Source organism: Ricinus communis, chromosome 3 (genome assembly GCF_019578655.1).
Source record: "Ricinus communis isolate WT05 ecotype wild-type chromosome 3, ASM1957865v1, whole genome shotgun sequence".
In the NCBI taxonomy this organism is placed as follows: Eukaryota; Viridiplantae; Streptophyta; class Magnoliopsida; order Malpighiales; family Euphorbiaceae; genus Ricinus; species Ricinus communis.
Genome location: NC_063258.1, coordinates 31,032,309 through 31,042,286, shown reverse-complemented (window position 1 = coordinate 31,042,286; position 9,978 = coordinate 31,032,309). Strand labels below are relative to the sequence as shown.

The 9,978-nt window shown below is 33.0% G+C and overlaps 2 protein-coding genes across 2 annotated transcripts; both read left to right on the top strand.

Moving 5' to 3' along the window:
• The first annotated feature begins 228 nt into the window (after window positions 1-228).
• LOC8271211 (sulfite exporter TauE/SafE family protein 3) lies at window positions 229-4,453 on the top strand. The gene is made up of 12 exons (XM_015717696.3): window positions 229-1,045; window positions 1,288-1,447; window positions 2,047-2,247; window positions 2,325-2,389; window positions 2,648-2,675; window positions 2,765-2,847; window positions 2,922-3,008; window positions 3,105-3,155; window positions 3,323-3,544; window positions 3,688-3,781; window positions 3,898-4,038; window positions 4,126-4,453. Exons 1-12 carry the CDS (start codon window positions 824-826, stop codon window positions 4,209-4,211), a joined length of 1,440 nt encoding a protein of 479 aa, XP_015573182.2. The 5' UTR covers window positions 229-823; the 3' UTR covers window positions 4,212-4,453.
• A 1,282-nt stretch (window positions 4,454-5,735) lies between these two features.
• LOC8271210 (sulfite exporter TauE/SafE family protein 3) lies at window positions 5,736-9,727 on the top strand. Its single transcript, XM_002516524.2, has 11 exons — window positions 5,736-6,032; window positions 6,105-6,264; window positions 6,364-6,564; window positions 6,683-6,747; window positions 6,843-6,923; window positions 8,351-8,437; window positions 8,529-8,579; window positions 8,767-8,988; window positions 9,138-9,231; window positions 9,330-9,470; window positions 9,567-9,727. The coding sequence occupies exons 2-11, from the start codon at window positions 6,108-6,110 to the stop codon at window positions 9,650-9,652; spliced, it is 1,185 nt and encodes a 394-aa protein (XP_002516570.2). The 5' UTR covers window positions 5,736-6,032; window positions 6,105-6,107; the 3' UTR covers window positions 9,653-9,727.
• Window positions 9,728-9,978: the final 251 nt, after the last annotated feature.

Below are 9,978 nucleotides of genomic sequence, written 5' to 3'. Positions count from 1 at the left end.
AGCTATTGGCTCTTATTAGAAACGTTGACTAGAATTTGGTGGGTCGTCTAATGTCTATTTCTAACTACTCTTATCAAAATAAAATAAAATATTTATCCAAAAAATTTCATTTATTCACATCCAAACAGTCGCATTAAATTTGTCTTCCATTATTTGTTTTGTTTTTTATGTTTATGTTTTTGTTTTCTTTAAAAGAAATTGCATTATTTAGAAGGTAGATTCATTCATTCATGCATTCGCTCTTGGCTTGCCTCCGTGCTTTCTCTCCGTACCTATCATTATAAAGACTTGTTTCTTTTCTTGTTAATCAACTGATTAATGTGAAGAAAGATCAGAGAAAGAGAAAGAAAGAAACTCTAGAATCTAGAAGCTTTCTTTCATTTCATTCTCACTAGTTTCAAATACACAAGAACGGATAGATTTTTCTTCTTTTCTTTGGATTTGCTTCCTCTTGCAACCTTTCTTTTCCCTGAAAACTTTCTGGGTCGTCGCTGTTTGCGTTTAAGGATCCGCATATCTCGCGGAAACTAATCATCGTATCACCATCTTCTTCTTCTTTTCTTCCCTTTCTTTTTCTCAAGTTTCTTTCAAAGCAAACACCTTTTTTGGTGCTCTGTATACTTGTTTCTTGGTTCAGTAGTATTCCTTTAGAGAGAGAGAGAGAGAGAGAGAGAGAGAGAGAGCCTTCGATCTGGGTTACTAATTAGACATTAGATAAAAAGATAAAAACTTTTGAAAATCTTGAGGTGGTTGAGCGGTTGAAAATTTTGAGATTTCCTCAAGAAGAATTTGTGATTTACGAGAAGAAAGTTTCTGAGATCTGATGGCTGAATTTGGAGGAGGAAAATGGCGAGGTTTGAGATCAGTGTTGATGGTTTCACTCAACTTTTTGTTAGCTTTTGTGCTTGTTTCTGCAGAAAGAGGCATGAGACGAGAATTTACAGGAACCCCTCAAACAGAAGGGGAGGGTTTATCAACTTACTTTGTCAAAGCTGTTGATTTCTTATGGCAACCTGATCAAACTGGTTATCGACATGTTTGGCCGGTAAATGATTCCTTATACACCTTTTTTACTGCTTACCTATACTGTGTTAAAAGGGTATTTTTCTTTTCTTTTCTTCTGAATCTTCAGGATCTGTTTTAGCCTTTTAGAGAGTAAAGCTAGAATATTTCATGTGGTTTGGTGGAAAGATTGTTAATTGAACTTTTTGACTTTGGCTAATAACTATTTTTTGTTAGTATATGATGTGGATATGAGATGCTGATTCTGTACTTTTCTGTATCCAGGAAATGAGATTTGGCTGGCAAATCGTATTGGGTACTATAATTGGTTTCTTTGGAGCGGCGTTTGGAAGTGTAGGTGGAGTTGGTGGCGGTGGCATTTTTGTTCCCATGCTTAGCCTCATTATTGGGTTTGATCCCAAATCTGCTACAGCAATTTCAAAATGTAAGATCTTTGGGAGAATTGTGATAGGAATCCCCTTTTTTATCTATTAAAAAAAACTATTAAAAAGATAACTCCTAATGGTATTCTTTATAATATTTTCTATTTTCAATAATTTCAAATTTTTTTGACAAAACTAAAAAGAATAAATTGCAGAAGATTGAAAAGCATTAGATAATTCTTTTTAATCATTAGGCTAAAAGAGAAAAGAAGAAATTTGTTGTTTTTTTATTATTCAAGATGCAGGAAGATTAAACAATAAATAAAAGATTAGGATAAACTTAAACGACAGAAATTTATTGTTATTTATTTAGGGGAGCATCTCCCTTTCTTGAAAAAGGTGGAGAAGTTTTCAGAATTATAAAATGCCATCACTCTCGAATATGGGCAGAAGCATGCATTTTGGAGTATGTGATTGGTCAATACTCAATCTACTGTAAACCAACTTTAAATAATTGGGCTTTACCACTTTGTGATGTGAGATGAATAGTGACATGTGGCACTGTGCATTATTGGTTCTAAATTCTCAGTATATCCGAATAAAACTGGTCATCTGAAATGGATAAAGTGATTGAAGATGGTTAATTTTAAATTTTTATCAGGTATGATTATGGGTGCAGCTGCATCAACTGTTTACTATAATCTTAAGCTAAGGCACCCTACACTTGACATGCCCATCATTGACTATGACCTGACTCTGCTCATCCAACCAATGCTCATGCTTGGAATCAGTATAGGTGTTGCTTTCAATGTGATATTTGCTGACTGGATGGTCACAGTTCTGCTTATTATCCTCTTTATAGGTAATTTCTGTCACTTCCTTTTGCTGGCCATCCTCCTCTTGTTACTCCCTTTACTAACTAGTTTTCATGGTTTGCAGGAACATCAACCAAGGCATTCTTCAAAGGGGTTGAAACATGGAAAAAGGAAACAATAATGAAAAAAGTAATTTTATTAACTTGATTAGTTTTCAGTTCTTGCATAAATTTTGGTTCTGGGATAAACTGCATTTCAGTGATGAAGACGTTTCATGTATTTATAATCTTATTCTAGTTGGAATTGTGATATTTGGCGACAACTTCAAACTGTAAAGATAGTTGCATTATGAGGAAAGATTCACACTTTCATGCACTTAGAGAAGTCTTGTATGGTTTGAGTTCTTTTTATATGCTTTCTAATTGCATCATTTTTCCTTAATCACAGGAGGCTGCCAAACGTTTAGAGGCAAATGGTGAGTTGAAAGACGATGAATAGATCCTGATCATCTGTTTTTTATTTTCTGGGACTTGAGCATTCATTTCCTTTTTTTCGTTGTCTAAGGTAGTGGAGGGGCAGAAGTAGAATACAAGCCTCTTCCTAGTGGCCCGAGCACTGGCCCTGAAAAGGAGGCTAAGGAACCAGAGGTGAGCTTAATCTTGTCAGCTGAAATCAGAATCAGGGAGTTCTCAAGGCTAATGAAGTGTAACTATTAATGCAGGTCACTCTTCTAGAGAATGTTTATTGGAAGGAACTTGGACTTCTTGTTTTTGTTTGGGTTGCATTCCTCATACTGCAGATTGCAAAGGTTTCTGCTTTGTCAAAATGCTTTTTTTTTTTTCTTTTATGTGGTATCTCATAGCATTATATATAGCTAACGAAAAATCTTCAATTTTTGGAACAGAACCATCTGCCTGCTTGTTCGATAGAATACTGGGTAGTGAACTTATTACAGGTACAAGACACCAGTAGTGCCTACTATTTCATCTCGCTCTTTATTATATACATGCATGTTTTTGTGTCTGCTTGTCTGCACATGTGCATCGTATTTCATTGTTAGATTTAGCATCCGAGGAGCATTGCGACGGAGTCTTCATATTTGAGAGTTTCCATTTTCTACAGATCCCAGTTTCTCTTGGGGTGTCAGGGTACGAGGCAGTGAGTCTTTACAAGGGAAGGAGAATAATAGCATCAAAGGGCAAAGAAGGGACAAATTTTAAAGTGCACCAACTTGTTCTTTATTGTTCCTGTGGTGTACTGGCTGGAGTAGTTGGTGGACTGCTTGGACTAGGTGGAGGATTCATTATGGGTCCACTGTTCTTGGAGCTGGGAATCCCTCCTCAAGTAAGCTAGTTCTAATCAATTATTACAAGTGCATAAAATGGTAATTCAGGCGGACAAGGAACTTAAAAATTTTGTGACCTTGCCTTGAGGAGCCATTTATTTCAGGCAAATGTGGTCTTAACTGCTTGATTACTTTTATGCAGGTGTCAAGTGCTACTGCTACCTTTGCAATGACTTTCTCCTCATCGATGTCTGTTGTAGAATACTACCTTCTAAAACGTTTTCCAGTTCCTTATGGTAAGTTAGAGACGACACGATGCCTGTACAAATTTTCCTGATGCTGCAATCTTTTCTTAGCAGATTGGGTTGGGACTATAGCTCAATGGTTACTAATTATAGATTTTTTCTGGCAGCTCTTTACTTCGTCTCTGTAGCCACAATTGCTGCCTTAATAGGGCAACACATAGTGAGAAGGATGATCATTATGTTTGGAAGGGCATCCCTTATCATCTTCATTCTTGCTTTTACCATTTTTGTTAGTGCAATTTCACTAGGTAAGCTTGCATTTCTTTTGATAATTGAAACTATATATTATGGAACTCCGTGAATTCTCAAAGAGGGTCTCTTGCTTCTCTTGGCAGGTGGTGTTGGCATATCAAACATGATATGGAAGATTCAGCATAATGAATACATGGGATTCGAAAATCTCTGCAAGTATGAGGGTTAGGGCCAGTCAGCCTTCCCTTTTCTTTTCTTGGTCTTTTTTGTGTTCTTGAAAATTTTGTTAAATTATTATGTTGATGGCTCTTAGGTGCTGTAATTATTTGTTGAGGCTGCAAAATATGCCCCATTTGTTGAGGCTGCAAAATATGCCCCTCATGATTTGTACAAGTAATTGGAAAGGATGATCATAACTGGTTTTTAAATTTTCTCAGGACTCAGTTATTACAAGATTGATTTTTACTTGTATTTTTTCTTATGAAGCACCGTACTACTTATGATAAGCAGATAGTGAATAATTCTGCTGACCAATTCTAACATCACCTATAAGTTTTAGGCAATTTGTAAAACTTTTAACATTGGCCTCCCTAAATTTTTTGTTTAATTTTGCTCTAACCCCTCCACTTCTACTAAATTTTCATTTCTGTCCCTCTAGAACCCAATTTTAATAATCTCACAAGCTTTTCTTGACTACAATTATTAGCAATGCTCGTCACCTGGTTGCTCTGTTGCCTCAGCTACTGCTCCTCCTCCTACCAGACTTGCTACATTTTTTGCAAATATCCAACTAGTCTCTACTTAAACAGCTGTCGTTCAGTCAGATTTTTTTTTAAAATAATACCAAAAGAAAAAGTCAGAAATCTTTTTTTAAATAATACTAAAGAAAAGGGTCAATAGGCCGTGAATTACACAATATGAATAGTCAGTTCTTTACACTCGTTATAAAAATAAAAATTTACTTAGTACACTCGAACTTAAAATTTTTTATAATCGAGAATAAATGCTTTTGTTACTTGAATTAGGTTTGAAATGTATTTTTTTTTTATTGACCTTTATTGACATATATTTTAAATTCTCCGAAACCAAAAGCATTATGAGCCATGCTGAGTTAGGTGCATTTGAACCAGTTAGGGCAAATGCTTCCATTTATTAGTTTGTTAAATATATTCTAATGAGAAGAAAGTTGTTATATTATAAATAAATAATTTATAGTTATTAATATTAAATAGTTATATATATTCAATTGCAAATTGTAACATACTTATTATGTAAATGTGTTATCTTTTTGTATGCTAAGGTGTCTATACACCCGTAATATGTAAGAGTTTTATGTTTAAATTTTCTTCTAGAACTTACACTGTAAAATCATGAATGAATTATTAATCAAATGGCTTTCCGTTTGCTGATTTATAACGGCTGATAAGTTCTTCCTAAATTAATTTACAAAATATATACTAGAACTTAAGGCTCATTTGCTATCAATACCTGTTTTTAATAAAGAAATATCATTAACAAATAAATTGTATTAGTAATGTTCTTGAAAGAAAAAAGTTTGTAATTATTGAGTTTTGGGTATTCAAATGGCTAAAAATCTTCAAAATTTGGCTAGCTAAAACCAGTTGAGAAAGGAAGTAGATGCTATATTATTTTCCAATTTCTTGTTGCTAAAATAGGAAGCTTATAAGCAGCAAAAGGAGGGGTTTAATATGGGGATTCCCTTTCCTCCTTAGGTTAGGCCTGTGTTCTTGATCAACCACGACTTCTTGATTGCTCCCTTAGCTTTCTCTGTCTCTTTCTCTTCATTTCTTTTTTCTACAGATTTTCTTGGTTTGGATTGATGGCTGTATTCGGAGCCAAATTCTTGGTTTTGAAATGCACAGTGATAGTTCTCTTCTTCAGCTTCCTGTTTCTATTAGTTTCTGCTGAAAGATTAAGCATCAAACATGAACAAGTGCCAAGACTGAGTGGAGAAAAATAAAAGGAAAAACAAGAGGCTGAAAGTTCCTTGTGGCAGTCAGATGGATCTGGCTATCAACATGTTTGGCCAGTATGTCGGAAACTTAATTCTCACTTTTCCAACTATTGTGGAAAATTAAGGTTCTTCCTTTTTTGCTTGCAGGGAATGGAACTTGGCTGGCAAGTGGTTGTTGGTAGCATAATCGGATTCTTTGGAGCAGCTTTTGGGAGTGTAGGAGGTGTTGGTGGTGGAGGCATATTTGTTCCTATGCTGACATTAATAATTGGGTTTGATCCAAAATCTGCAACAGCTATATCCAAGTGTAAGGTTCAAGAAGCAGATCATATATATATATATATATATATGCATAAGATGCCAAATTCTGTAAAAGTTTTTTGAAAAGTTGTTTTGTACTCTTCAGGTATGATAATGGGTGCAGCAATGTCTACTGTGTATTATAACCTGAAATTGAGGCACCCTACACTTGATCTACCTATAGTAGATTATGACTTAGTGTTGCTTATTCAACCTGCGGTCTTGCTTGGAATCAGTACAGGAGTAACTCTTAATGTCTTTTTTCCTGACTGGGCTGTCACTGTTCTTCTGATTATTCTCCTTATTGGTAAAGAGCTAGGCTAGCTACCACACTAATCGTCCTGCCCAGTAGTTTGCTTTCTTGATTGATTATGATGCTCTTTCCTTTTCTTTTTTTCTGATAAAAAAAAAAAAAAACTTTTCAGGAACATCTGTTAAGGCATATTTCAAGGGTGTTGATACATGGAATAAGGAAACCACATTGAAGGAGGTAATTGCAACTTCTTTTGTTTGATACTTTCTACTTTTACTTGCAGAAGTGAGGAATAAGAGCATATTAATTTGTTTCACTTGCTATAATTTCAGGAGGCTGCCAAGCAGTACAAGCTGCTTCCAGGTGGTCCAAGCAATGTCAATCCTCGTCAAAAACACACCAGAGAAAGAGAGGTTGGTAATTCATATATAATAAATCACCATAGAGTTGTGTAATATAGGTTAATTAGTTCAAGCCTTGTTGCAGATTCTACTGGAGATTGTAGTATTTTCTTTTTAAAATTTCATTAACATTCTTTAAGTAAATTATAATTTGATTACCTACGTATAATTATCCAGTTCAAGATAAGCTTCTACTTAACTTTACTTCTTTACACTACTCCTACTTGCTATTTATTTTAATTATTTTTCCTTAAAATATCCCTGCTAAAATGACTTATTATTATTGTTTTCTTACTACTTTGCTATCCTTTCTACAATCTAATAAATTGGGTTTCTAAATGCTCCTGAAGGATTCCTTGAATTATAGGGGACTGATTCAATTCATTCATTTGTTTGGAGGGGCAATTATCCTGAAGGACAATATTTTTATATGCTTCAAGCTAATGTTTTTCTTTAGGCTAAAAGAAACTTAAATTTATGTGATTTTGACAATTTCGGTAAAAATAAAATTATTTTGTAATTTTGGTTAATTTTCAATATTAGTTAAAATTATACAATTTCGACGGTAACATAATTTATTTATATAATGTCACATCACTTGGTCTTAAATAAAATTAAAGATGGAATAAAATTGTTAGTAATATTGCAATTCAAGCAATTTTAAACAAAATTATAAAACTAGTCGTTTATCCGTCCATTACACGACCGTTATTATTATTTTAATTATAAATAATATTTTATAGATATAATTTAATAAATTTTTTAATATCTAATATTAATTTATAATATTTTTAAAAATAATTACAAATCAACTATTTTTAAATATTTTTAATTCTTTAAAAATTTATTAATGCAATAATATAAATATTATTTTTAGAATATTTATTTATTAATTCTAATATTATATAAATTAATATTATCAATATAGTTAATATTACTAATTTTAAAATTTAAAATTACATATAATTAAAAAGTAATTTATCAGTGAATATAATATTTAAAAATATTATTTTCTATAATTAAAATTATTATCTAATTAGAAAACTAAATTATTAGTTAATATTATATTAAAATATAAGTAATATGCCATTTTTTAGAATAATTATCTAATTAGAAAGCTAATCATTATCTAACTGTAAACTTAATTTATTATTAATATGTTATTTCTTATAATTAGAATACATGTTTAATTATGAGTGTAACTTATTAATTAATAAATTAATAGAAAAAAATCATAAAATTATATATAAACTTGAATATCAAAAGTAAGTACATATGTCAAGACAACAATTCGATCTGCTAAAAATTAAAAACACATGTCAAAAAAAATCTAGATTTTAAAAATTAATATATATATATATAGATTTGTCAAAATTGCTAAAAGTCATATGTAGGACTTTTCTTTTTTACTGTATTTATTTTGCGTTCTTCTCTAACAGGTTCCTGTTCTTGAGAACATACACTGGAAGGAATTTGCACTCCTTGTTTTTGATTGGGTTGCATACCTTGCATTGCAGATCGCAAAGGTTTTCCAATTTTCCTTAATGAAATTCCTCCTTTAATTTCCATGCAATATATCAAAGACAAGCTAATCAAAATTCTTCACTTTGGCAACAGAACTACACAGCCACTTGCTCAACAGCGTACTGGGTGCTGAATTTGCTGCAAGTATATCTTCTTTCACCATTTTGAATAATGCAAATGAGTTTTAATATGAAGTATTATTTTATTTAATTGGGCTCTGATTTTTTGGTTCTTACTCTCAGCACTGAAGACGAAGATGAGTAATATTAAGCTGTAAATTATACAAATTTACTTCCAACTCCAATCTGAACAGGTTTTGTTTCTTTGACAGGTCCCTGTATCTGTTGGAGTATTTCTATATGCAGCAGTTGGACTATACAGAGGAAGAAGGAGAATTGCATCAAAGGGAGATGAAGGCATGAATTTGAAAGCGTATCAGCTGCTTGCTTTCTGCGCCTATGGTGTGATGGCTGGAATAGTTGGTGGGTTGCTTGGACTAGGTGGAGGATTTATTATGGGTCCACTCTTTTTGGAGCTGGGAATTCCTCCTCAGGTGGAGGATTACTTGTCCTACCTTTTGCAATATATACGTCACAGCTACATAAAATCACTGTTCATTTGGAACTCTGTCAGGAGTGTAGACAAATGAAAGCAAGTTAGTTTTTTTCTGTTAACATGACATTGAGATATCTATTTGCCCAGGTCACAAGTGCTACGGCTACTTTTGGCATGGCCTTCTCCTCGTCCATGTCTGTTGCAGAATATTACCTTCTGAGTCGTTTTCCTGTTCCCTATGGTGAGTTATCGTATGCCATTACTGTCTGAAAACATACGTCTCTTCGGAAAATAAAAATTGAAGTGCTTATAAGGAGAGAAATGCAACTGTTATTGCAGCTCTCTACTTCATAGCGGTGGCCACCATAGCTGCATTTGCAGGGCAGCATATCATAACTAAGCTGATTGCTATAACCGGAAGGGCATCCCTCATCATCTTTGTTTTAGCATTCACAATCTTTGTTAGTGCTCTAACGCTAGGTAAGCCTGCACTGACTGTCACTAATTTTTATGGCTATGCTCTATATTATTTCTACTTCTAGATTTAATACAGAACTTTTGGTTTTCTTTTGGAAGGTGGAGTTGGCATAAGCAACATAATTGGGAAGATTGAGAAAGGTGAATCCATGGAATTTCAGAACCTGTGCAATTATGTAACATAGTAGATGTGACCCATGTTGTACTATTATTATTGTTAGTTGGAAGGTATACTTTTTATATATCTTATATCTTTGTTTTGAGTATTCTTCATATGATCATTTTGAATAATAAATTAAAATAATTTGATTAAGAATTTCATATAAATTTCAAATTTCAATGATCCATTCAGGAACTATTAATGGCAATTAATTATATTTAAAAAAAAAAAGATTTGTAAAGGAAAATGGTTATCCTGCTGGGTGTTGTTGATAATAATAACAATAAAAATCCTCATGAAGAAAACCAGAGTTACATCAGTGCCTGAGCTTCTTTCAAAGCTAGGTGATGA

What these genes read in the sequence shown, in the direction of transcription:
- LOC8271211 (XM_015717696.3), top strand. Translation starts at nt 824, where the DNA reads ATGGCTGAATTTGGAGGAGGAAAATGGCGAGGTTTGAGATCAGTGTTG. An exon ending in AGGAGGCTAAGGAACCAGAG is followed by an intron (nt 2,848 to 2,921) that starts GTGAGCTTAATC and finishes CTATTAATGCAG; the next exon opens with GTCACTCTTCTAGAGAATGT. An exon ending in AGCTGGGAATCCCTCCTCAA is followed by an intron (nt 3,545 to 3,687) that starts GTAAGCTAGTTC and finishes ACTTTTATGCAG; the next exon opens with GTGTCAAGTGCTACTGCTAC.
- LOC8271210 (XM_002516524.2), top strand. Translation starts at nt 6,108, where the DNA reads ATGGAACTTGGCTGGCAAGTGGTTGTTGGTAGCATAATCGGATTCTTT. An exon ending in AGCTGGGAATTCCTCCTCAG is followed by an intron (nt 8,989 to 9,137) that starts GTGGAGGATTAC and finishes CTATTTGCCCAG; the next exon opens with GTCACAAGTGCTACGGCTAC. An exon ending in TGTTAGTGCTCTAACGCTAG is followed by an intron (nt 9,471 to 9,566) that starts GTAAGCCTGCAC and finishes TTCTTTTGGAAG; the next exon opens with GTGGAGTTGGCATAAGCAAC.